This window comes from Hakea prostrata, chromosome 10, assembly GCF_041222555.1.
Source record: "Hakea prostrata isolate BN-2017 chromosome 10, UWA_Hpros_2, whole genome shotgun sequence".
Lineage (NCBI taxonomy): Eukaryota > Viridiplantae > Streptophyta > Magnoliopsida > Proteales > Proteaceae > Hakea > Hakea prostrata.
The window spans coordinates 37,810,358-37,837,273 of record NC_142609.1 but is presented as its reverse complement, the minus strand read 5'-3'; the positions used below and the strand labels follow the sequence as shown (position 1 = coordinate 37,837,273).

The window sequence follows — 26,916 nt, the reverse complement described above, 5'->3', positions numbered from 1 at the left end:
TCATTATGGCCTTTTATTATCAGCAGTTCACCCTTGCACAACTCTCCTATATCCATCCAATTCCTTGTGGCTTCTAACTTACCGAAATCATCTGTAAGAGGAAGATGGGGGGTCTTCTTAAAAGTAACTTACAATGGCCAGGCCAAGGGTTAGTAGTTCAGTTGGCAAGGACTGCCACTTTGACAATTTGGAGGTCATGAGTTCAACTTTCCTTGGGACTTACCGACGACAGCTACATCAGTAGCCTTATCCCCCACTTAACGGTGTTGGCAAATAGGTCAGAAAAGGCAAACTAGTCATTAAAGAGACAAGTTGATGGGGGCAGACAACTTCGACGCAAACTCTAGGGTGATCAACACAAACTCTTGGTGATCAATACTCAAGGCATCGACCACTTTCATAACAAAAGCCAAAGGCATAATGAACAGATCAAAGATGATGCAAAGATCTAATGTGGTTCACATACCAACATGACCTACTATGTCCACAGGTAAAGCTTAAGAAGTTTTTCCGTGTAATGGAAGAAGATTACAATGGATGTCTCTTAAAAACACTCAAAATGGCACTACGAGCTCTCACCCAAGACCACAAGTCAAATCTCACTGACTTTATAAGAGTGGCATGGCAAGACATAAAAATAATACTCCAAACAGGTAACGGGTAATTGAAAGCAGGCCATTTGGTTTGCCACCAAAATATGTTGGGAGTGGGCAATGTTCAAACCAAGTGCCAGGATTTGAGGCAAAGAGAGAAACCATAGCTACTACTACTTACCCAACAATTAGACCTTGAAAGGAAACAACATTAGTAGCCTTCTCAAATCAACATATTCCAGCTACATGGGTCAACTGCATAAATCATTGTTCTATAGTCAACTCCATGTGAGTTCATATAAGGAACAAGGCCTAAGCTAAGCATGTCTTTCGTCACAACTTCTCCGATCATTATATTAAGCCTGTCCTAGAATATTTTGGTTCTCTAAATAATGATCATGACAGTCCTTGAAAGGAAACAACATTAGTAGCCTTCTCAAATCAACATATTCCAGCTACATGGGTCAACTGCATAAATCATTGTTCTATAGTCAACTCCATGTGAGTTCATATAAGGAACAAGGCCTAAGCTAAGCATGTCTTTCGTCACAACTTCTCCGATCATTATATTAAGCCTGTCCTAGAATATTTTGGTTCTCTAAATAATGATCATGACAGTCCTTCAAATGGGGGCATTGAGAGGTCTTTAATGATCATGACTGTACCACCTCAATGACTTTCTCTAAGCATGGTTATTAAAGTGGCAAAGCGACCAAAGTGATTGGGACACCGTCTTGGCGATTAGGCGACTAAGCGGCACTTAGGCGGCAATAAAGCTACCAAAGCGGTTTAGTCAATATTTTTAATATAACTACTTTTAAACTACTTTTTAATATAAATATTTTTTTATAATAAACTAAAGTACTAAACAAACATTCAACAATCACATTCATAAAAAAAAAAATAAAAAAAAAAAAAAAATCAAGAATCACAATTATAAAAAATTATCCCAAAAAAAAAGAATAAAAACATAACTTCATCTCATCAAGCATCATAAGATTCATAACAATAATTATGTAGTATGTATTATATCAGTAATCAATGTGAAAAATGAAAATGAAAGAAAAGTAGTATGTACTATGTCAGTAATCATTGAATATGGCTCATGCTTCACATTCTGTTGCCTATAAATGCTCCTGTTCGGAGAAGTGATATAATCCATATTGAAGGAACTAGAAGAGCTAGGGGTAGACCTAAGATAACCTTAGGAGAAGTGGTGAGAAAGGATATGTATAGCTTAGGCCTTGTATCTAGCATGGCCTTGAAGAGAACTGATTGGAGGGCAAGAATCCATGTAGCCGACCCCATTTAGTTGGGAAAAGGCTTATTGTTGTTGTTGTTGTTGTTGTTCACATTCTGTTGCCGACAGGCACTTTGGGCCTCGATTCCAAAATGGCTCACATATTTAAATTTATATATGGCATTGTAGAATGAGTTATGATTAAAAAAATATATATATATGCACAAATTACAAAATGTAAAAAAAGCGGCTGCTTTAGCATCTAGGCGGCAATATGGCGCAAAAGGCAGCAAAGCGGTACTGCCTAAGCAAAAAGCGGCAAGAAATCGGCCCATTAGTTAAGCGGTCACAATTTAAGCGGTTCAAAAACCGCTTTGCTGCCTAGGCGGACGCTTTGATAACCGTGTCTCTAAGTTTATCCAGTTTCAGTCCCACTTTGATAAGGTCATTCCTTAATCCTTTCTAGATTGTGTTGACATCCATCTAAGCATCCTAATCTCAGCGGCACCATGTTTACTTGTATGGCCTTTCTTCATAGCACAACATTCCGCCCCCTACATAAGAACATTATTAGGCTAAGCTATGTTCTTATAAATTTTCCTTTTAAGCTTTAAAGTCGATTATTGCACTATCTTTTGTGTAATGCATATTACTTTGCTAGAACTGAATCTTCATTTTGTAATGAAGGCAGTGCCATTACCTCCCTGGGATCGTGAATGCTCTGATGCTAGTTGATAAGATCCTCCTAATATCTTAGAAAATCAATACTAAAATGCAAGAAATAACACTGATAAATTGGTTTTAATGGTGTCAGTCACCCCCCACACCTCACAGTGGTGTCCCTTAGCCTACGGCTGCCCAAGAACTCTTATAAAACATTCGATCCCTTCTTTACTCAATTCTCCCGCTATTTAATACCCCTCAACTAACCCGAATACTCTCTCTCCTCCACATGGCCTCATCCTAGGGTCCTAACACTGCCGACCCCTCGAAAATCACCTTGTCCTCGGGGTGATGGAAATTTTGAGCTTAGTCTTCAGATACTTGCCACACCGCTAGGCCATTTCAGTAACATTCTCGAAGATCCAACAGCAGGCCCAGTTCCAAGGATGCATTTGACCAATGGCATGCAACATTCCAGACATGGTAGAAGATCTCGCTCGAGAGAGAGATCTCGCCACCTTGAAAAAGAGAGATCTCGACCATTTCAGTGAGATCTCGGTCGAGATATACAACTTTTTGGCGTCAACTCGGTGGCCCATCTCGGTGGGTTTTAGGGTTCCAATTGGGTTGAAACTTGATATTTAGCTTATTTAAGGCCTTTTGAACACGTTGGTGGCCTTGGATTTGTTAGAAACAACCCTATGTATGATTTCTAAGTCTACCCATAGTGTGAAACCGAAATATAGTAGGATTAGGGAATGCAATGTTATACAACATGTAATATAGAACCTTTAAGGCATATAAATGAAAAGCAAGTATATCAAATGCATCAACTAACTTAAATGTTATAAAATTCCATCCATATGAGTATCACAATCTCAATTTTTAAGAATAAAATAATTATACAACCATTAGAAGTTCTATATAAGTCATTAAATCATAAATTCATAAGTTAAGTAGAGAATGATTGATCTTCCTTGTTGTAGATGTGTTAAGAGTAGTTGTAAGTGAAAATTCAGCCAAAATCCACAAAAAAGGTAAAAATTGAGAGTTCCAGCGAGATCCAGGGCGAGATATGGCGAGATATGGCGAGATATGGCGAGATATAGCGAGATATCCAAACTCGCTGCTCTCGCCCTCCATCTCGTCTCGCCAAGCCAAAAAACCGAGATATCTCGCGAGATCTCCCACCGTGATTCCAGACCTCTCTATTGCACAACTCCAATGACGCCTCAAAGGAAAAATCAGACGCCCCAAGAGAAAAATCAGAATTGCGGGATTGCAGTTCCTCTCGAATAGTATGCCAAACACCAAGGAGGGGTAGGCGAGAGCCCAAGAGTTGCAAAGTTGCCGTTACCAGAGTGGGGTTGTAGAGAAGACCAAGAAGCGACACTTATATATGTTTTAAAATCAGCGTAGAGGTGAGCTCTTGAGGTCGTCGATTTCAGGGTACAGGTAGTGATGGAGCGCAAGTCCTCCTTAGTCCTCACGAGGCGAAAAAACCAAAGGAACGATGCCGAGCAGGGGTTGCTCCGGCAGAAATTCTAGTCCAAGTGTTGTTGGAGCAAATTGCACCCTGCAAAGACTGACGGTGTTGGGAGAAGAATCCCAAAGAGCTTGTTCCTTTGTGCTAGAGCCCCTAAGAAGATTTGCGAGACAACTGGGAAAATAACATCAAAACAAGGGGAGATCCACTCGGTCTCGAAGCTTTTGTTGTTGGTAATGGAGACAACTGCCAGCGCAGTCGTTGCAGCCCCATTCTCGACGCCTCCCTGTCCGTCTTGACGTTGCGAGGTGGAAGACGATGGTTCAATTGGACTGCTTCATGGTTGGTTCGATCGGACCACTACTTGGGTAAGTGTTTGGTTTGTGCTAGTCTTGGGGTTGGGTCTTGGTTTGTTTGAGTAATATGGGCCCAACATAATAATGAGAAAAGGTGGGTTTTGGGTTAATGAAATGGGCCAGGCCCATGAGTGATGGTTAAAACGGGTGGGGTCCAAATACTTAAAACCATGGGTTAAAAGAAATGGGTTGGGCATTGGGTTGATGGGCTGAATTGGGCTTTGGGTCATAAAAGTGGAATGGGCCCAAGGTAATTCGTTTGAATGGGTTAAGAAATATGGGTTAATGAAATGAGATGGGCCCAAGGAAATTCGTTTAAATTTGGTTCATTTGGGCCCTATGTGTGAGAGTACGCGTACTTGAGTTGGGCCCGAATTAGAAAGACCTTGGTTCTGAATGAGTGAACCGAACCCGTAAACCGGTTTGAGTTGGTTCAAACCAACCCTAAAAATCCTCAACCAACGTCGTCTTCTCCCTTTTCTACGAACAGAACTTCTCGCCGCTTGCTGGTTCCCTCCAGTCGCTGCCGACCATCTCCCACACCCAATCATGTGACCCTTGCTTCTTATTCCACCGCTAAAACCAATAGCCTCAACCACCAAACCTCTATTTTGGCATTCTTCTCATGGTTCGCTGAGAAACAACTTCCGCAACTAACCGGCCACTACCATTGGCCACTTCCTGCATTTGATTGGAGTGGTGCTACGATTCCCCCTCTTTAAGAACCAATGCTGATTCAATAGGAGGACTTATTGCATCCCGTTACCGAAATCGTTAACCAACGCCTTCTTGAAGTTCGTCCAGGTAAATTCCATCAAGTCCTTGCAATAGATCCAGTCGAGTGCCTCTCCTTCCAATTGTTGGATTGCCACTCCTAGCCACTGCTCTTCCTCGATCAGCAAAACAACATAACTTCTAGAATCCATCTCTGACTTTCTCCTTCACCGGAAAATGAATGTAGTGCCATTACCTCCCTGGGATCGTGAATGCTCTGATGCCAGTTGATAAGATCCTCCTAATATCTTAGAAAATCAATACTAAAATGCAAGAAATAACACTGATAAACTGATTTTAATGGTACCAGTCACCCCCACACCTCACAGTGGTGTCCCTCAGCCTACGGCTGCCCAAGAACTCTTATAAAATATTCGATCCCTTCTCTACTCAATTCTCCCTCTATTTAATACCCCTCAACTACCCTAATACTCTCTCTCCTCCACATGGCCTCATCCTAGGGTCCTAACAGCTTTAAAGTCAATTATTGCACTATCTTTTGTGTAATGCATATTACTTTGCTAGAACTTAATCTTCATTTTGTGTTTTTTTTTTTTTTTTTTGGAACCCGACTGATACTAATTTTCTCCATTAAATGTTTAGCAGGTCACTCTTTATCCTGGGATTTGTGAGCCAACCTCTCAAGGCGGTCTGGGATTTGATTATTGTGTCAATGTTTCTGCATCAGAGATGTGGTTGTGGTTACTAAGCAATGCCCCGGACAAGGATTGGAGCATGAATAAGGTTCTATCATCTGATTTGCACATTTACTTATCTGTCATTTAAATATATTATGTGTGGAACTGAGGTTTGCATTTCTAATTTTATCTGCAGTGACTTTATTTTGTTGCCTCACTAAGATTTTAATAGCATAAGCCTCGAGTTGGATTTCTTATACTGCTGAATTCATAACAAATGCAGATTGTTAGTGTACTAGTAGGCAACAAACAGAATAGAGATAAGATGCTTGTGTATGCTGAGAACCACAATCAAGTAATGTTTCTACAAGCACTCAGTTTCAGTTACTTCTACTGTTCTTTTTCCCATGTGCAGTGTGTGTGTGCACAGGTGCACACACATGTGCATGTCCATCCGTAATATGTGGTGATTCATCATAGCAATTTCATTGTAGTCCATATCTGGAGGCTGTTCGTTTGCAGAAATATTGTTCGGTGATGTCAAGGAGCATTCCTTTGACTCAGAGAATCCATTGCTTAGAGGATCTTCTCTATACAAGGTATGCTGCTACATGGATTATGTCTTCACTACAGAAATAGTTCTCTTTGCTGTATCTGCTTGTCTCTGGCACTGTCCATTCCTTTTTCGACAAGATATCTACATCGGCAGATCCTGGTTTTAAATTTAGATTGAAAAATCAAAGGTTTTGCAAATTTAATTCTAAACTTTCTTTGCCTACCTCAACCGTCCATCTTAAATATCCTTTTCTTTATCCTTTTTGAATTTATTCTTCATGGCAAAATGCTAAATTGCATTTTAATGTGAGGATTGAGTAAAAGCCGGAATATATAGAACAAGATAAAAAAAACTAGCCATTCTCTAGGGTTGCCTGAGAGAAAAATAAGAAGGAGAACAGTAGAGAGAAACAGAAGAGACTTTATTTTTGGTAGAAGAAAGAGAAGAGATTGAGGGATAGGAATTATAAAAAATTAATAATAATATATTTATAATGTTGTAAATTCAATAAACTACATTAGTTTCTTAAATTACAGAACCAGCTGCACATAAAGCTCACCATTAAGTTAGAGCATATCACCCATGCCAGCTTGGAACAACCTTGAAGAAAATCATATTAAACAAAGCCTAGATAAACATTTTACCAAGTTGATTTGCAGAATAGAAGGAATGCACATTGGCTTCCGTATAATGCTATCAACTTCTATATGGTTGGTCCACACTCGGAAAACTGGATACTAGCATTATACTTAGTGGTTTGACTATTGTAGAACATATCAATGGATGTTGATGGAAAACCTAAAACTCTTAGACAAGTGATTTTGGCACACCAATTGAGATGCAGTATGATTCATGGCTCTGCATTCAATTTCTGCACTAGACCAACTTGTTGGACTTATTAGCAGGGGAAGTATGGGTCTCTCTTTACCAACAGTAGGATGAAACATTCTTCATAGCCAAACTGGTAAAAATTCATTATCCTGCTGTCTGCATCTGGTCATCTTGGTCTTGCATGGCGCCCTTCTAACGTGGCTACACCTGAAGTCATCATTTCAATGGCAAACTCTATTCTGTCCTCACACCACGTTTCTATAATTTTTGACAATATGTGCAATTTTCTATTTTCTAATGATGATTTTTTTTTACCATAACTAAATTCATTAATCTTATTATGGTAAAAAAATAAAGCCAGAAGAGTGGTAAAATATTCAGTTGTTTGATGCCTAAAAAATTATTATTCATTCTAAGCAAATTTAACAGCATCCGTTGTGCACCAAATTAGGTTTGACAAGAAATAACTCCTTCAATATGAATCATATTTCAGCAGTTGTGGATTTATTGGAAAGCCTTGGCACATGCCCTCTAGTTAATGGTTTGTTTTACATTGTCTACTCTGCTTGAATGAAGTTAGTGGATTTGAACTTTGAAACCTATCAAATCATGGGGAGGGAACTTCCCCTCAAACCAAAAACTGGATATGAACTTAGAAACCTATCAAATCATGGGGAGGGCACTTTCCATCAAATCAAAAACAGCTTCCTCTTTGACACCAACAAAAATAGTAGTAAGTCATTATTTTGAAAATCCTTCTTTTTCATTAGAAAAGTTTGCCTCAACCGCTTGTGTAAGTTCCTGGTCTAATTCCCATGCTTCTTTGGCCACTGGTTGCATGTCACATTAATGCTTTCCAACATATCAAATATTGTTGAACTCTGATTTATATTGGTAAACTAATTTGGTCCGTTCACATGTCATAAAATCATTCAAAATGAAAATATTTTTTTAGATATGAAAAAATGAACATTTTACGGCACTTTTAGTTTTTTGGTATTATTTACCATATTAAGATTTATGAAATCTCCGGATTTGGGGGGGGGGGGAGAAAAACCAGCATTAGAAAGTCAAAAAGTGCACATATTGTCAAATTTTCTTTAACTCACGTTGTTGGTTTTTTTATCCTTTTAGAAATTGATTGATTCTTTAAATGTATTTATTGGGTTCAAATTGGGATATTTGCCTATTTCAAATAATATCTTAAGAAAGTCAAATACAAGTTCATTTATTCAAACGACATTGGGCATAAATGAGCACTTGTCTGGATAAGTGGCACTTATCTGGATAAGTGGCACTTATCTGGTGCTGTCCTGGATCTTAGCCAGGTTTCCACAAGTTTTGATGAAAGTGAAACTTACAACTCTTCACTTGAAACATGCAAAATATGGTCAAAACTAGTTCTGTGATGCATAAAGTAGTTCCCTGCCTAAAGTTGAAAATACAGTAAGTCCTGTTTTACTCTATTCCCTGAGTTCTCGTTTTTCTTTGAGTCAGATGATCAGATTAATCACGTTCACTGTAACTGGACATGCTTACCTCAACTTCATGGGAAATGAATTTGGGCATCCAAAGGTAAGGTTGTATTACCTTGAATTATCAATTGAACTTCAATTTTATCTTCCATTAACTATTCTGTTTTGTGATAGAGCATCGAATTCCCTATGCCCAGCAACAACTTCTCGTATTCGCTTGCCAACCGTAACTGGGATTTGTTGAAGGATAGAGGGGTGCATAATGATTTGTTTGTCTTTGATAAGGTACCAATATCGTCATCATATTGTTACCCTAGAGATGTGGTTACATATGGCCTTTAATGCCTTACAGCAGACAAATTTGGTTCAGGAAACTGAATTTTGGATGTGAATGCTGCAGAGAATATCAGATGTATAAGCAAGCAAAGAGAGAATTTTGAACCTTACTGTTAATGTAGACTTTAAAAAGTTTATTATTATAATTTTTTTTGTTATTATCATTATCATTTATTCAATTATTATTATTTTTTTACCATTATTATTGTAATTTTCATTATCCATGAACATGGTTTTCCATTCAACAAGAGTTCAAAGAGGTAGAAAGACACGAGTTTGAAATATAATATGTTTTCATTTTTAAGTTTCATACTCAATACACGTAAATATAAATGTATAGTTATTTGTTTTTGTTGATAATACAAGAAGACAAAGTTGTACAACAAAAATTGCTATATATGGCAAAGAAACCTATTCATTTTGAAATGCTTTTGGTTGCTAAAGGTTTTTCTTCTAGATTATTGTTTTCACTGTCCAAGTTAATTGCGCCCCCCCCCCCCTCCCCCTCTTCACTGGAATCAAAGGGAATGTTTGACTATGTAGATAGGTTTGAAGCCATTACCTACCCAAATTTTTTTAAATTGAATGTCATAGTCAAACATTCCCTTTGATATTATTGACGATCAGTGTTGCTTTAGCACTACTGCATCAATTCAGATCTTTTCTACACCATTATTTGTTGTTTATGCACTCAGGCTGCGGCTCTGTTCTAGCAAAAAAAAAAGCATGAGCTTTTGCATGGCTTGCTCTAGTTAGGAAGTAGAGCATGCTCTGTTAATTTATGCATTGGAAATTGTGGGTTCTTCCTTTGGTTGTGTATTGCACTAATAGAGCTCTCTGTTCCGATGTGCATTTGAACTTTTCCTTTCTACAGCAATTACATCCTCATTAGCTTTATAACTTCTGCAATTTTTCTTTTTTTGACTGTATCTGGATTCTGGAAGTTCTGGAGAATGGCTGTATGAAAATTCCATCATTTTTTTTGCACAGGATATGATGAAGTTGGATGAATATGAAAGAATGATTTCAAGAGGTCCAGCCAACACCCACCATGTAAATGACACTACCATGGTATGTTTATTCTTTAGTTTTAATTAATAACATCAGCATATTTTGAGCTATTCAGTGGTACTTTGCTCTTCAATGTTCTCACATACATTCACATTTACCCGTGCATAACAATTTTTAACTGCAACTATTAAATGCTTGAAGAAACCTTTGGATAATATATGGTTAAGTTTAATACTGAATGATCAGTGCTCTTGTATGATAAACCTGATTTTATTACATTTCGCTCTGATTCTCCATTTTCCTGAGCATAATGCCAATTATATGAATGTACCCTGTTAAATTATTAGCACAGAAATGCAAGCTCCTTAGAAGTGTATTTTACTACAGTGCTCCTCATCAAGGATCCTGTCCTATGAATTTTAGTCTTGGATGCTGGTGACAAAATGAGAATGGCTGGGAAGCTCTACCGATGATAAGGGTGTTTGCTGCAAATATTCTTTGGCGGGAAGAGAATAGATAGTTTGTATTTTAGTTTGATCCAGTGGGCTCCAAAGATTATTCAGAATGTTCTTTCTTAATGTCGGTATGTTGTAAAGAACAATATAATTAAAGTCTGACAAATGTTTAATAGGAGTTTTTAGAATTAATTCAACACCTTCCCCCTGTGCCCAAGGAAAAGTCAAATATCCAGTGAGAAATTCTTTCTCAAGAGAAATAAATTATTGATATGATGCAACTGGGGCCAACAACATTGTGGAAGTGGTATATCTGGGAGTAGAGGGCAGGGTGCATAATGTAGACATGAGAACTTCATCTAGCAAGTTCTATTTTAGGTTTCATAATCAGTTGGAGAAAGAAGTTTTCTGGGTGTCCACATGGGAAGACCAATTCAGGAAAATCCATAATCTGTACACTTCTCCATTGTTAAATTTATAGAGATATTGATACAGAAAACTAGATAGTACCTTGTAGAGACTCAACCAAGTGTGACTGGATTCAATCTACAGCCAAGGGGGAGAAAGTTAATGCATGTGTCTTCTATGGTGAAGAAAATTGTGGAAATTAATCTTCTTAGATGGGGAATGTATGCATAAATGTATAAAGGTAATGACAAGCTAAGACCAAGGATGACTTAGCCCCTAGTAGTCCACAAAGAGAGAAATAGAGTTAAGGACAGAAATTAGTTACTCAAGATGATCCACAGTTATGAAGGTGGACTCATTTGAGTTGTAGGCTTTTATAGGTAGTTAACTCACAAAGTAGCAGCAAGACCTGATTGATTGGCAGGATCACCAACAGCGTACACTCAGCAGTTGAGTGGTTGCAGATTCACAACACCTTTAAAGTTTTCTTCAAAGTAGTAGCAGAAGGTGCTAGTATTGAGGTCAGGTTGAATTCGAACAAGAGCAGAGCAGGCTGAGCAGCAGAGATAGGAAAATAGAAAGTAAAGGGAAGAAGGTGGTTCAGCTCTCTCAGCTAGGTTCCTCAACCCAGGGTATGTAGATCTCAACACCAAGGTACTCATCATTCTTATACCTCGAGCAAGAGACTAGATAATAATGCAATGCAAAGCAAAGCTTCAGCAATCAATTTCATAAAATCTGTAGGCTACAAACAGCCAATTACACATATATAGAGCAAACGTGTGCTCACCAAAAAATAGAAACTAGACCTTTTCCAAGTTATTTAGTCAATATTTTCAGCAATAACAAAATAGAAACTTACTAGAATTAAACGAGACTCTGTAAATTAGCCACATGCATGAATACTAAAATAGAAACTAACAGGCATGAATACTAAAATGGAAAGTAACTTTTAGAAACTTGAGATACAACTAGGGTAGAAACTAAATGAAGTCTTCAGTCTACTAAAGCCATGGCCCCACAGATCTTCAAAAGGTACTTTTAGACTAAAACAAAGATTGGAATGACTTCTTTTTTCCATGTGATTAGTATATTAGCGCTTCTAGAAGTTCTGCTAGGCATCTAGTGGGCCCTAAGGCCCAAGGGGCTGCTTCTTCTTAACTGCTTTGTTGTGTTTCTTGCCAAACAGCTTGGCACATCTACATCTGAAGGAAAGGTTGAGATTCACCTAGTGATGTCTTTTATTCAATCAAGTTAGCTTCCTATATAATTTACAGTGATTGAAGGATTTTCCTTGGATGGGCTCATGTCAGTGTGGTTTCTGAAAATTGACCATGATGAACTTATTGTCTAAATATTGTGTTCAATTTGATAATCTGTTGTGCTGGTTTGTGCCCAAGCCACAAGAGACATTCCTTTTGTGTCAATCAGGGAAAAGATTCTGCATATCTCCATAAAGTATCCAATGTCATTCCCAACCCGGGTATTATCTTGAGGAAACAACAGTTCAAGGGAGAGAAATTGGCATCATAATGTCCTCAATTCCAGTCTGAATCTTATCTGAATCGGAAGAGTCTGCCATAAATGACCAATAATTCACAAGTTGTCCTTTGATCAAATGATGGATATGCCAGATTCAGGGTTGGATGTAGCCAATTCTTGTCTGCAACAGCAGAGCTGTTCCCAATTCCTTGAGCACTGGAGGCAACAGAATCTAGTTCCATATAACCTGTGAATTTTGTTGATATTATGTAATCAGAAGGCAGTACTCCAATCTGCCTGCTGATGTTTACTGATTTTAGATCAAAGTACCCAAACTGATGGGATTATCCACACTTCAGGTAGTCTGAATGCTTGTCCAGCCGACTTCATTTGTATATATTTTATTGTTCAATTACATCATTTTCTGCCACATCTGAAAAGCATGTTGGCCTCAAAGCACTCTTAGAACCACTGAATTGATAGTACTTCTTGTTTGTGACAGGTGATATCTTACTTGAGAGGTCCTTTTCTCTTTGTATTCAATTTCCATCCTAAGAGTTCCTATGCCAGATATAGTATAGGTGTAGAGGAAGCTGGAGAGTATCAGGTAATTAACTTGTTACCGACAATAAAATGTCCTGCACTTCTACCTTCTGCATCACAGATAAGGGATTTCTTACTGAATGGTGGTTCCCTGTTCTGTTACCAAATTTGATTTAAATTTCTTTGGATACGTCTTTGCTTACTTAACTGAATAGATATTGGTTTTTTTTTTTTTTTTTTGGGGGGGGTGGGTGTGGTGGTTGAAGTAGATATTGATGGTTGATGTAGCTATTTTCAGGTGAAACTAGATACTGATGCAATCAAATATGGGGGTGAAGGACACATAAAAGAGGATCAGTATACTCAGAAAACTATTAGTAAAAGGTATTGTTGCATTTTGTGAATTTATTTGGCTTAGAAATCCTCTTCTGTGCTCTGTGATGTTTTGGTGAGTCTCTTTCAATGTCACTGAAATTTGGTACATTGCAGAGTTGATGGCCTCCGAAACTGCTTAGAGATTCAACTGCCTCGTAGAAGTGCTCAGGTCTCTCTCTCTCTCTTTCTCTTATGGGTTAGCAACTCCGGGGTTGAGGGTAACTCTTGCATGTTAAATCATGCAGCTTCTTGATGCAATAATTCTGAATATCAAAATCAATCACATTTTTTTTTCCTCATCGAGGAAGAAAAAATCTTCTTCCAACCAAACCCATTGGGTGAAGGGAAAGAACTGGCATCTGGAAGCAGCCTCTCTGTTAAAGCAGTGGTAAGGCTGTGTACATCATGACCCTCCTAGATCCTGCTGTAGTGGGAGCCTCGTGCACTAAGCCCCTTTCTTAGGGATGGGGTTCAAATTTGCAGATATGCTATTTCAGTATAGCATCAACTCATGGTCGTCAAGGTGCCACCTAGATTCTTGGCCAAGGTTTAAGCATTGATGCTTCATGAGTTTAAGTTAAAATTTTCCCCCTTTTTAAGAACGAATATGTTTATATTGTCTACTATTCTTTGTTCATATGTTGGTTTTCTCACATTAGCTCATTGCTTGCATAAGTATATTTTTTTTTTTTTTTTTTTGGTTGGCGCATTATATCTTCGTTCTTGGTTTTTATCTTTCTTTTGTTTTTTTGTTCTTTTGTGCCCTAAGACTTAGTTTCCCCTTTGTGTTGGTGGTCTCCTTTGTACAGTGGGGGGTAAATATGTGTCATATACATAATTTATTTGGACATTTGTTTGTTGTCATTCGTTCATAGGGAATCTTACTATAGGCCAGTTATTTTGGTAAGATTTTGTTTTATTGCTTTCCTTTCTCATGTGTCTAGAAGTAGGAACTTTCTACTTCCATTAGGCTGTAACCCCTTTGTATCAAATGTCCTTTTTGAGGGGTTGACTGCTATTTGATGAATAGCAGGCCCAATTAGGGTTTTTAAAGCCTGTGGCTAAGGGAGAACAGGGTTTTACAGCTTGCGGCTAGGGTTTCTAGGTCTTAGGTTTAGCTAGGGTTAAGGGGACTTGAAGAATAGGTTCAGACAACTTATTTTTACAGGTCTAGAGCTTCAAACTAATTAGGTATCTTATGTATTTTCTGTAATTCTGTTTCAGAACTAGGTTTTGCTTTGCGCAAGGGATGATGATAATTTCTAGGGTTTGGAAGGGTGGGGGATGCTACTGGTTGTAATGGAAGGCTAATGGAGTGGGTTTGGAGTTATTCCTAATTTCCTACCATAATTAAGGTTTTAGAGTGAGGGGACAGCAAGGTTTGAGGATTTCTAGGATTAGGAAGCTTCCAGAAACTTGCCACAGGAAGGAGAGAAGAAAGGGAGGGCTGGGGATGCTGTAGTGTCTGGTTTTGTGGATGGGGTTTGGTACTTACTTGCTGGAACTTGAAGAGGGAGTGAAGAAACAAGGCGGCTGCTGCTGCTGCTGCTTGGAATGCTGGAATTATGTAGAAACAGTTGCACTAGGGTTGCTACTTCAAACCTTCTTGGCTATAACTCAGAAATTTTTGTTAATGATCAAAACTGATTTGTCACATACTTACATTCCCTGCCTTTGAATTTATGGCCAAGTGGCCAACTAAAAGGAACACCCACTGGAGTTTGATACCTAGGGATTTCAATTTAAAAAGACTTTCTCTTGAAGAGCTTCGACTCTAATTTGGACTCGTACTCCAACTAGACTTAGCAACTACTAATTACAACTGAATTTTAATGAGTAAAAGGACTGCTAACTACTACTAGGACCTTTTTGATTGTTTGTGTCCTGTTCAGACTAGGACTCCTAGGATAAAGACAAAATAGGATAGAGCACGTGGTAACTAACCAAACTACCCTTGAATGGTGTGGCTCCTCAATGGGGTCATGGGAAGAGGGCTGCTGCCCCAGTTCTTCTTGCGGCTCCTGCTAGGGGGCTTCTGGTGGTTTACAAGTCTTTACCAAGCCCTTGTTTGTCCTTACTTCTGAAGTGGCTGTTTCAAGCTAGGCATGGGTGACTTATATACCCCACCTTGAGGAGTATTAGTATTCCCAGGAGTAGTGCCAACCACTTTGCGTTGTTAGTGGCACATGAGTCCCTTTTTTTTCTTTTTTTGGAGCAGGTAAATGACTCATTCCTGTCTTATTTGTCTCCGTCTTTTATTCTTAAGGGAATCTTATCATAGTATTTAGTTTGGTAAGATTCTATTTTGTTTACTTTCTTTTCTCATGTATCTAGAATTAGGTAGTTTCTAGTTCCATTTGGCTGTAAACCCTAATTAAAAAGGGACATTGTGAGGGGGAGAGACCACTAAGTCTGCAGCACAGCCCTTAGTAGTCTCTTGCTTCTCTCCTGTCTGTGGTTTATTGATTTCTTTGCCTCTCCTTTTTTCTGGTTTATTAGTTGCTTCTAATCTCAGTTTTGTATAACCTTATACTGCCCCTAGGCTGGCGGCCTTACTGTGCCTAATTGCCAAAACGATTATGCATAAACTGTTGTGCTCAGCCCTTCCAAGCATGTCACTTGTATGACAGATAAAAGAAGAGCTCCTTTTACTTGTAGAGTTGTAGCACACTGATATTAGGACCATGAGTTTCTATCCTTGGTAAATCATTGAGAGTAGAGACCAAACCCTTAAAATATGACTCCCACACAGCTGATTAGACCAAGAGCTAAAACCAGTTAGCCTATGGGGAGAACCTGTCTTACCTAGTGAAGCCTAGTCTTTATCTGTTTGGTTCTGTTTTATTGTTGTACACATATCAAAAGAAGAGCCAAATCAACACATATCAAAAGAAGAGCCAAATCATCATCAACCATACAAAAAGGATGTTATAAAGTGAATGGAAAGATCGGAATTATGAAACAGAATCTAGATATGTGAATAATAAGAAATAAAAAATAAAAAAAGTTAACTGTGATTGATGAAGAGGTACAACAATGGCACAGCTCTAAATGGAGTTGCCTACATGGATCTTTTCCCTTCATCCAACTCTATTTGAGGTCATACTTGATACAAGGCCTAAGCTATGCATGTCTTTTCCTTACTACTTCTAAGGTCATTTAGGTCAGCCCCTGGCTCTTGCAGTTCTGTCAGATTTGGACCAAATCAGCTCTAATATGAATTCCTTAGTTAATCCTTCCTAGGATTGTTGCTTATCCATCTCGTCCTCATCTCTACACACTTTTATCCATGGCATGCTCCAACATTTTGCACTATACATCATAGTAGATCACATGATTGATAGGGGCTACCAAGTGCACAGGCCTTTTCCTGCTCTGGTTACCACAAGGGGTTCGTTCAGCCAGCACTAATGGTCCTTCTAGAAGTCCCAAAGTGTTGGCTGAAAATGATTAGTATACCTACTGATCTGGGTTTGAGAGACCCAGTTACTCCCTGCCCTATTGGCTGGCCCAACTTATAATTGTTGGCTCTACGGTCCCAGGGGTTGGTACACCCACGCATTGAGGAAGTGAACAACCCTGGTTTTATGAAAATGCCTCTTGTAACAATCCACAGTCCACACTACGTAATAAATGTTTGTGTTTCATGGGAGATGTGGCAACCCATGGTTGACTATGTTCTGTTGGATCAAAAGCAAAACTGGTTTTATTTATCCAACTGATTGAGTATTTGTTGAATACGCATAGGATGTAAAGGTATGCTAATTGTTTTTTTTTACATTGTTGCAGGTTTATAAGCTAACTCGAATTTTAAGAGTATGAGCCGTTTATTTTGCTGAGTTCATTCGTAGCACAGATGACTTTTCAAGGAACGTGAGGGAGGGACTTGTTCCATTCGCTACTTCACTTTTTCAATATTCTTCTTGCCTCTTTGGTCTGTCCTCCTTCCAAAGGTTAATTCTGATCAATCACTGAGCAGCCTACCAGAAAGGAGTTATATCTACCTCATCTCAAATGATTTTGTAATGGATACCATGTCACTGGCCACTCAATTTGATCATTTTGGTCAAAGATGTATTCCTGAAGGTTACTTTTGTACCAGTCATCTTTACGGCTGATCCTGCTCGTTGAACTATTATTTGGTGCCGACAGACACACCTCGAGCTCACATAAAGGTTGGTAGTTAAAGAGTTGCCATCATGTGATCCAGTTGTTTCATCTGTACAGGTTCTTAACTTCATCCAAAGGGAGATCAAGGCTCTGAAACCTACAGTGTAAGTTCCCAATTTCTCACTGAAATTTACATAGGATGCAGATTTTCAAAATCTTCTAAAGACGGGCGTCTTTCCTCCCTGATTGCAAGCATCTTGAATGCAAGTTTCTCTCTGTCCAATCCTCAAGATGGGACTATTTGTATTATGACTTTAAACCGTTTGAGATAGCTTCTGGTCCATGTGTGAAATAGGAATCAACATTCTTGTTTTTTGGTTTTGATTCTCATGGAAAAAGATGTATCATGACTGCTCACTTCTGTTTTCACTGTAGGTTTATCTGGCATAGAAAATCTGAACAAGTTAGCATCTCTTTCATTCTTGTACCTAGACCAAGCATGTATGGGATGCAGGCCCTCTAGGGCTATGAACTCAAGGCATTAAAGTTGATAAAAGTAGCTGGAAGCTTGGGATATACAAGAATTTTCTGTATTATAATTGAAAATTCTTTTTTTTTCTGTATTACTCAACCCCTGTTATAGGTAATTTTAAACAAATTTCCTTGGAAGTGGATTCCTGAATGCCAAGTATGGCTATAATCTATTTGAGGGAGCATATGATGATTCTTTTGTCATTTGAGGTGTATTATGATTATGTCATTGTTAAATATATCATGATATTGAGATCATTATTAAAGCCTGCTAGAGATCTATTATGATAACATTGAGGTGACATATCTTACCATGAATTCATCATTTCACGCACAAAAATACATCAAGATTACTACCACTGTAGAGGAGTAAGTCCCAACTAACCACTTATCCGTTTATTTTGTGCCAAACAATACTAGATTGCAGATATTTTGGTAAAGGAGTTGTTAAACCCACGATTTGGTAAAACGTTTGATATTTGGGGTGTTAATCACTTACCTCTCAAGTAAGCGTTGGAAAGGTTTTTATTAATAATTTGAAGAAGTACAAATTGAATAGGACTTTCTACAGCAATGGGATCAGTTACAAAAGAGAAGCTAGGAAAGATTCAAACTGATTTGTATTTCAAATTTTCATATTCAGAGTCATGCGCTTGACTTAGTCTGTCTTCTCCTCTCAAACTTTTGGGCTGTAGCCACCACAGTTTGGCTCGATGCTGTGGAAATAATGAAGCAGTGAGTCCTTTTGTAAAAATGTCTGCAAGCTGATCCTGGGAGCGGAGAAAGCGGACATTGATCTTCTGTTGAACCACCAATCTCGAACAAAATGATAGTCAACTTCGATGCACTTGGTACTGGCATGAAGTACTGGATTTGCACACATTTGAGTTGCGAAGAGGCTATCATAGTAGACTTGAACTGGTTTAGTAATAGGGACCCAAAGATCCATATAAGAATGTAAGTGAGCCATAAGATCTCCGTGATGGTAATGGCTAGTGCTTTGTATTTAGCTTCTGCATTGGATCGAGAGACTGCTAGGTAGACCGCTGTGTGTTAGGGCAACTAGCCCAATCGGCATCGGCATAAGCAACCATCAGAGCTAAGAAGTGGGTTGCAATTGAATACTTGCTCCAAGTGTTTGTTTAAGGTAATGTAAGATACGTTTGATAACCTGAAAATGCTCAGTGGTAGGGTGGTGCATAAACTGGCAAACTTGGTTAACTGCAAAAGATATATCCGGTCAGGTCATAGTTAAGTGTTGTAGAGCCCCAACAAGGTGGCGGTACTCAATTGGGTTGGGTAATGGCTCTCCACTTGAGGTGGACTGTTTGGTGGTACTAGTGTGGAGCATGGTTTGTAGTTTTCCATACTTGTATGTTGAAGAAGATCTAGAGCATATTTGTTTTGTCTACGTAGATGACTTTGTTAATTTCTTATGGCCTCAATCCCCAAGAAATAATGTAGAGAACCTAGATCAATCATGGCAAACTATTTGGTGAGACGAGTAATGATATATTGTATTTCTCCTGTAGTAGCTCTTGTTAAGATAATATCGTCCATGTATGAAAGCAAAACTACCAAGCCTTGAGGGTGGCATACTTGAATATTGAACTGTTAGCCTTACTTTGTGTAAATCCAATGTGTAATAAGTAATTGGTAAATTGTTGGAACCATACCCTTGGAGCTTGACAAAGACCACAGATAGCCCTCTCGAGATGATATACATGAGATGGATGGGTTGCATAAACAAAACTGGTGGTTGCTTCATGCACACATTCTCCTGTTGTGTTCCATTTAAGAACACATTTTTAACATCCATGTGGTGAATTGGCTAGTTCAAGGAGATAGCCACAGTGAGGACAATTCGAATAGTAGTAGGTTTCACCATAGGACTAAAAGTTTATGTGAAATCAATCCCGAGTTGTTGATTGTGACCTTTGGCAACAAGTTTGACCTTGTATCGCTGAATTGAACCATCACTTCTTGTCTTGACATGGTATACCCACTTACAGTCAACTATATTCATGTCTTTGTTGTAGGGAACCAAAGTCCAAGTGTGATTGTCAATGAGGGCGTTATATAACCCCCTTGGGATCTTTCGAAGCCACTTTATGTGTTCTTGGTTCTGGTGGTTGTGGGGTAAGGGTTTGCTAAAAGGGTTTGGGGTAGGGGATGGCGAGTGGTAAATAAGGACAAGGGAATTTTGGGTTGTCTAGTGCCAATTTGACTATGGGTTACCATGGGATGGTGTGAAGTATTCAACTGGGAGGGTGGTAGAGTGGCTTGACTAGGTTGTTCGGTTGAGGTTGGTGGTGGAGAGGCTTGAGTAGGGTGTTCGGTTGAGGGTGTTGGGTTATTAGATGGAGTAGGATTATTCAGGTTGGTTGAGGTTGAAGAGAGGGGGAATTGATTCAGTGGTGTAGCGCGAAGAGAGGTTGGGGTATGCAAAAAGTAATAGGGATGGGCTACAGCGAGTGTGGTGTTGGGTTCTAATAGTGGTTGGTTCCTATATGGAAAGATATCCTCATTGAATTTGACATGTCTTGAGACATAAACCCTTTCAGGGCAGTGATAACCCTTATGAGATGGGCCATAACCAATGAAAATACAAGCCTTGGACTTCGGATCTAACTTATCTGTACGATACAATTTTAAATCTAGAAAGCATTGACAAACAAAAACCTGTAAAGTATGATAATTTGGTGTTGAGTCAAATAAGACCTCATGTGGTGAGTTACCCTTTAAAATAGGTGTAGGTTACCAATTGATCAAGTATACAGCTATAGTAAAGGGCCCTAGCTAGTATTTCTTGGGCATATGTGCTTGAAATAATAATGAGAGACCCATCTCTATAATGTGGCGGTGTTTTCGTTCAGAAACACCATTCTATTATAGAGTATATGGGCATGAGAATCTAGATACAATACCAGTAGAATCCAAAAATTCCTTAGAAACTCCTCTTGTCAATTCTAAGGCACCATTATTTTGAAAATATTTGATGGTTGTGTCAAAAAGATTTTCAGTTATCCTTTTGAAATGTCGGAAGCAATTAATAGCATTGGACTTAGATTTTAATGGGTAAACCAAGTAAATTGACTGTAATCATCCATAAAGATAATGTAAGGATGGAAACCACTAACAAAGTGGATTTGAGTGGGACCCCGCAAATCACAATGAATCAATGGTTTGAAAGTTTTATGAATTGAAAAGGAAAAAGGAAGTTTGTGGTGCTTTCCTAATTGACAAGACTTATATAGCTGTGTGGAAGAAAAACTAATGAAAGAATAAAAAGCATTGCTCTTATGCAATTGTTGCAAAACTTTTGAAGATGGATGGCCAAGTCTGCGATGCCAGAGTTCCGATGGAAGGGTGGAGCCGAATAAAGCAACTGCAGACTTGACACTGGAGGAGAAGGTGTATAGACTATCTTGGAGTGGTCTCTTCAAGAGGATGACGCTTGACTATAAGTCCTTGACAATGAATCCTGATGAGAAGAATTCAACACAACAATGTTTATCTTTTGTTAGTTGTCAAATAGACAAAATATTTTTGGTAAGATTTGAGACAACTAAAACATTCTTCAAAGATAGGGAAGATGTGGGGGGTGGGAATATGAATAGAACCAATACGAGAGAGAGAAATTTTTGTACCATCACCCATAGTAACTTGATCATCTCCACAATAATTTGAAGAGTAACGGCAGGGTCATATCCCTCTAAAACCAGGGCGCTGTAACATGGCGGGATCGAAAGTCAAATGAGATGTGGCACTTGAGTCTAGAATCCACTGTGCATCATGCATGGTTTGGACCTGAAATGAGATAAATTGGTGTGAATACTAGCATATGGTTGGGGGGGGGGGCGGCTTGCACTATTTCGACTTTGAGAATATTTGAAATAACATATATTTGCAGTATGACCAGACATTTGGGAGGTGGGACGGATGTGATGTTCAAAAAGGTGCGAGGTATTGCCGGTTAGGGCGTGGGATATTATTGAAAGAAGGCCGAAAATCTGGTTTAGGGGATTGAGGGTGGGGTTTTGGATAAGGGTGGTTCCTAAGTTTGGTTCTAAACTCTCAAATGATCAGTTAACAAAAATCAATTCTACTGCAATTCTAGTGGATAATTATAGCTCAACAAGAAGGAAAAATTCCACTATCAATCATATATCTCTTACACTTGAGAAATCGTAGTTGAATGCTGATAAAGCAAGTTAAACTTTTCAAAGGACAAGAATGACTTATAAACGAAAAACCTTATGTTTGGCCCTCGTTGCTTCATCTTCCTTAGCGTTTGTGACTTATTTCTCTTCGAATCATAAATCCTCACAAGGTTTTGGAGAAATGATTCATGGGTGGTGTTTTTAAACTTAGGTGTAAGAATAACATTAGAAATAGATAAATAATAACTAATTGAGACTAACGGTGTTAGTAATAGGGAGTTTGACTGATCAATTAGGTAACTCAAAATGTGACATTAATATTGGGAGGTAACTCAGGGGGTAGGACTAAAAATTTCCATTATCTTTCCTTCTGATATTGAATATGGAAATATACTTTTATTAATGCAACGTTGATAACTTTATCTTTTCATTTATTTGTTTGAATGAATTTTACCAAAATAGTGAGGGTCATGCTAGTTACCATGTTACGTGCAAGTACTAGTAGGACCATTGACCTGTTGTTACCATTATTTGGGATAAAATCTACCTTCACCTCCTTCTCAATACCTCATTCTTTGAACTTGCTTCTCCTAATGTTTGTGTGGATAAGAATTAATCTCATATTTGAATAAAACCTAAACTTAGGGAGAAATATAAGGATACGTGTTGTTTACAAATGAATAAAAAATCACTCACGGTAGTATCTAAATTACCGTCAACTTCTTTTTCTTTCTGTTAAAAAACATATAAAAATAAATGTTGGAGGCTGTTGATCAAACTTAAATTTATTCCAAATAAATTCTTTTAATATAACTATATAATATAAGTAAACTACTTAACCTCCCTTGATCCTTCTAATATATATAATTTTTTATTTTTTATCTGTTACATATACATCTGAAATTTAAAGTCTTTCTTTTTGCATCTCATGAACGCAATAATACTGCTCAAAACTATCATTTCCCAATGGACAATGGCTCCTGCGGATTATCTACTTATTGGAAGTAGGACAGAAACGGCATGGCACACTTTCATCTCATATGAATGGACTAAAATAATTAATGTAGCCAGACCACTAGGGCTAAGATCGGAATACAATCCTTTCAACTTCTTTGCAATTCTTTAGCCTTCCTCATTCGGGATAAACAAAATATAAGGGGCTCAATGACATTAAGAAATGGACGATTTATCTGAATCTACAAATAACAAATGTGGAATAGGCATAGAAGAAGTTGGTCATATGTCACTCCCACCCCAATTAAACCCACATAATCTATGTACATTTCTAAATACTAATCAACCCATTTTATTGTGTGCAGGGGTACCTAACAAACGGTTGAGATGCGTAGGATGGAGTGTAAGTCTATGATGGCGGACATATCCAAGTTGTTAGTTATGGTAGAATTAAAAGGGAAAACAAAATGGAGGCACTTCTTTTTGGGATGTATGCAGGGATTTAGAAAGCAAAGATACAAGGATTGAAACTCAAGAAGTTTGGTGCAACAACCTACAACTGGTCAACTTTTTGCATAAACAAGAGAATAATGCATGGCCTCTCAACTTAGTACCTTTTTTTTTTGTTTAAGTTGCATTAGCAACAAAGATAGTGTATTGTTTTAACTTTTAGCTGCACTCCTGAATTGGTTCACTAGTTTAGCTATAGAAGCCCCACCTAATGAAGTGCACAAATTGAGGAACCTATATACCCGTGTAGTTATACAACTTATGTTTACCGGGCAAGTGGGTTCATTTTCTTCCATTGTTTATCTTGGGACCCGAAATTTGTAAAGGAAGAAGTTTTTGTATTTATCAAAAAGGTTAGGGAGGTATGAGTAATTTGTTTTATCCAATATGATCGAGTGATTTCTATCCAAAGTACGTAATTTGCTTGAATCAACAATCTTACAATATAAAAAATTGTTGTTAACAATGATAAATAGAAGAATAATTTTTTTTGAAAAAATAAAGTAAACAATATTACTATGTGGTACCCAAGAATATGAAGAACATCAAAGAAATCAAAACCGATAAATCTAATCACCCTACCTTGCTACATCGCATTTATTGTTTCAACCAATTTTCAATGCTACATTCTATTGTATTTCTAAAATTAACAAAAAGTGTCCAATCGATTTCATATATGACCAATGATAAGATTCCATTCTTAAGGCCGACTTAGATTCTTGTACAACTTGAGCAATGGAACATAAATGAGTACTTGAGGTTGGGTCCCACACATCCATCCATGCTGCTTAGGCTAGTACAAGAATCTTAATTTGCACGTCCATGCCTTTTATTCCATTAACTCATTGCTTCCCAATTTTTTTTTCTTTTTTTTTTTTCTTGGAACGGGGGTTGGCTAGGGATGGAAAAGTTTCATGTATTAAAGTGTGACTAACAAAAATCATTAGAATTGCATAGTTCAGATAACCAGGGGTGGAGACTGGTTATTTCCACCCCTGGTTATTAAATCATACACTTAATGAATATGGTCCTCCTAGATAAGGAGTCCATTGTAAAAATTGGACCATCTTTGGAAAACATAAACAAGGAACAACTTTTTGCCAAAATTTTGCCATTTCAGTGGATAGTGACCAAAAAGGCTAGCAAAAGCGAGATTTTCCAAAAACCGACGATTTTCCAAAATTGACTCTAGCAATATTATAGTGAACTAGTGAAATGCAGTGAAAATCGCCTCAGAACGTTGCCGGTATCTCTCGTTTTTGTTCGAATCTTCGAATAAAATTGAAACCCTAACCATCCTTGCAGAGAAATAGTGATGGAGAGAAGATTGAAATAGACAATGAACAGTGTATCATTTTAGCATTTCAAGAAGAAAAGGAAAAAAAAAAGGAAGTGAGAGGAGAGAGTGGTCGACGGTCGGAAGCACTACTTCACAGTTGAGTGGATACAACTTGCAAGTGCTACTTCACAGTTGTGGAGATGCATGGTGGTTGACAGTCGTCATCCATGATGACGACTTTGAGCCTTCGATATATATCGAATATCGGAAAAGTGGAAAACACAAAACACCCTGCTGCGACCTGCGAGACTATTGACGATCGGAAAAGTGGGCGAGAAGAAATGAAAGAATGACTTGTTTTTAAAATAAAAATAAATAAAGGCATACATGACATTGAGGTTGAGCCTTGTTAACCACGTAGTTGAGCAATAAATGCTGAGCTGATGTTGAGACTTGAGGCATACTGCTTGCCTTATGTGGAATTGTAGAGCAATTAATGAGGGTCTTTTCCATTATCTTCAACCAGCAAAACGCAACATCTCAACGAGATGTTGTACCTTGAACATACATGAAAGAACAAGGAAAAGAATCCCACAAGAAATTTTCCAAATTGTAATTTGTAAGGATTCGTAAAAGAAATTATTTCCAAATTGTAATTTGTAAGGATTTGTTCACTTTAACTCAAGAATAATATTGTGGGAGTTCTTTCACCTTTTCTTCTTTGGTGGAAGCGGAATTCTTGAGAGCATGGTTCATCTTGCAATTTATTTTTACTTTGCTTCAATCCAAATACTTCTCTAGATGTGAAAAAGTGGTTCTCAAAGATTTTTGATGTCCCCTATAGAGGAGGCCCCACAAAATACTTTGGATTACCATCAAACTTTAGTGTTTATAAAGTGTAGTTGTTTCATTCCGTTAGTGACAACATAACAAATAAGTATGAAGGATGATGGTCCAAGAAGTTACTGAATCATACAGGGAGAGAGATTGTGTTCAAGGCAGGGAGGCTCTACCATTTACAAACTACATATTGTCTCACTTTAAGATCTCAAAGACAATACCAAAAAAATTATAAAAAAGAATAAAACTTACTTTGAGATTGAAATGAGAATAGAGCCGTGATTCGTTGAATGTCATGGAAAGGACTCTTTAGTGCTAAGAGAGGTGGTTTGGGCTTCCAAGATCCATACGGTCGCAATAGAGCTATGTTAAGCAAAGTAGCATGGAGACTCTACTTAGAATTAAAGTTGGAGTGGGAAAAATTCATAAAAAGTATCTACTTCCCATCGGGTAATTTCCTAGAGGCAAAGATGGGGAAGAATCCTTCGTGGACATGGTGAAGCATCCTTGAAGGGAGTAGGTGCTAAAGAAAGCACTCATTTGGCAAATTGGGAAGGGAAACCAAATTAAAGTATGGGATGACCCTTAGATTCCCAAGTTGGAGGGATACAAAATTGAGTGTCCTAGAGAATTGAGTTGTCTTATATATTTAGCGGAAGACATCGTCAAGAAAGATGAAAGGATATGGAAGAGGGAGGATATGTGGTTCTATCCAAAAAAAGCTGGGGCAGTCATAAGTACTCATTTCTCTCTTTCCCATGGAGGATAAGATATGGTGTGGCAGCAATCAACGTTCTTTTTTAGTTAAAGCAACTTATAAATTATTGGAGAAAGTGGTAGATCAAAAGGAGAAGGAAGACACTTCCACTTCTAAAGTCCACAAATGGGAGGAATGCAAGAAATACATTGGAAGCCGCTTTGGAAACTTGACACTCTCCCATCTTTCATGTGGGGAGCAGCTAACAGAAGTCTTACCACAATAGATGGCCTAATGGGAGACGTATCATTGTGGATTGGGTATGTGGAGAATGTGGAGACAAGGAGGCAGATATAACACATTCTTTTCCAATGCAATCTTGCAAGAGTGGTGTGGTTTATATTACCCATTAGCATGGAAAGCCTTAGAATCAAATTGCACCTCAATGGTTGAATGATTTAGCAAATGGAAGGAAATGGACAAGCAAGACAACAAGGAGGCATAATGTTTGAAGTGTATTGGCTCCTTTTTCATGTGGACTCTATGATAGCCCCAAATGATCATGAAAATAAGAAGAGAAATTGGACAAAAGAAGAAATAAAACATGAAG

The 26,916-nt window shown here is 38.1% G+C and overlaps 1 protein-coding gene across 2 annotated transcripts in view; it reads left to right on the top strand.

Moving 5' to 3' along the window:
- The window catches only part of EMB2729 (Alpha amylase family protein), a 36,708-nt gene extending 18,166 nt beyond the window's left edge, over positions 1-18,542 (top strand). For both annotated transcript variants that reach the window (XM_089137983.1, XM_089137982.1), the window contains exons 12-22: positions 5,719-5,856; positions 6,034-6,105; positions 6,245-6,349; positions 8,635-8,712; positions 8,787-8,897; positions 9,939-10,019; positions 12,807-12,911; positions 13,146-13,231; positions 13,337-13,391; positions 17,012-17,496; positions 17,768-18,542. In XM_089137983.1, coding sequence (XP_088994109.1) covers positions 5,719-5,856; positions 6,034-6,105; positions 6,245-6,349; positions 8,635-8,712; positions 8,787-8,897; positions 9,939-10,019; positions 12,807-12,911; positions 13,146-13,231; positions 13,337-13,391; positions 17,012-17,044 — 864 coding nt within the window. In that variant the 3' untranslated portion in view covers positions 17,045-17,496; positions 17,768-18,542. The remainder of the gene's footprint in view (positions 1-5,718; positions 5,857-6,033; positions 6,106-6,244; positions 6,350-8,634; positions 8,713-8,786; positions 8,898-9,938; positions 10,020-12,806; positions 12,912-13,145; positions 13,232-13,336; positions 13,392-17,011; positions 17,497-17,767) is intronic.
- Positions 18,543-26,916: the final 8,374 nt, after the last annotated feature.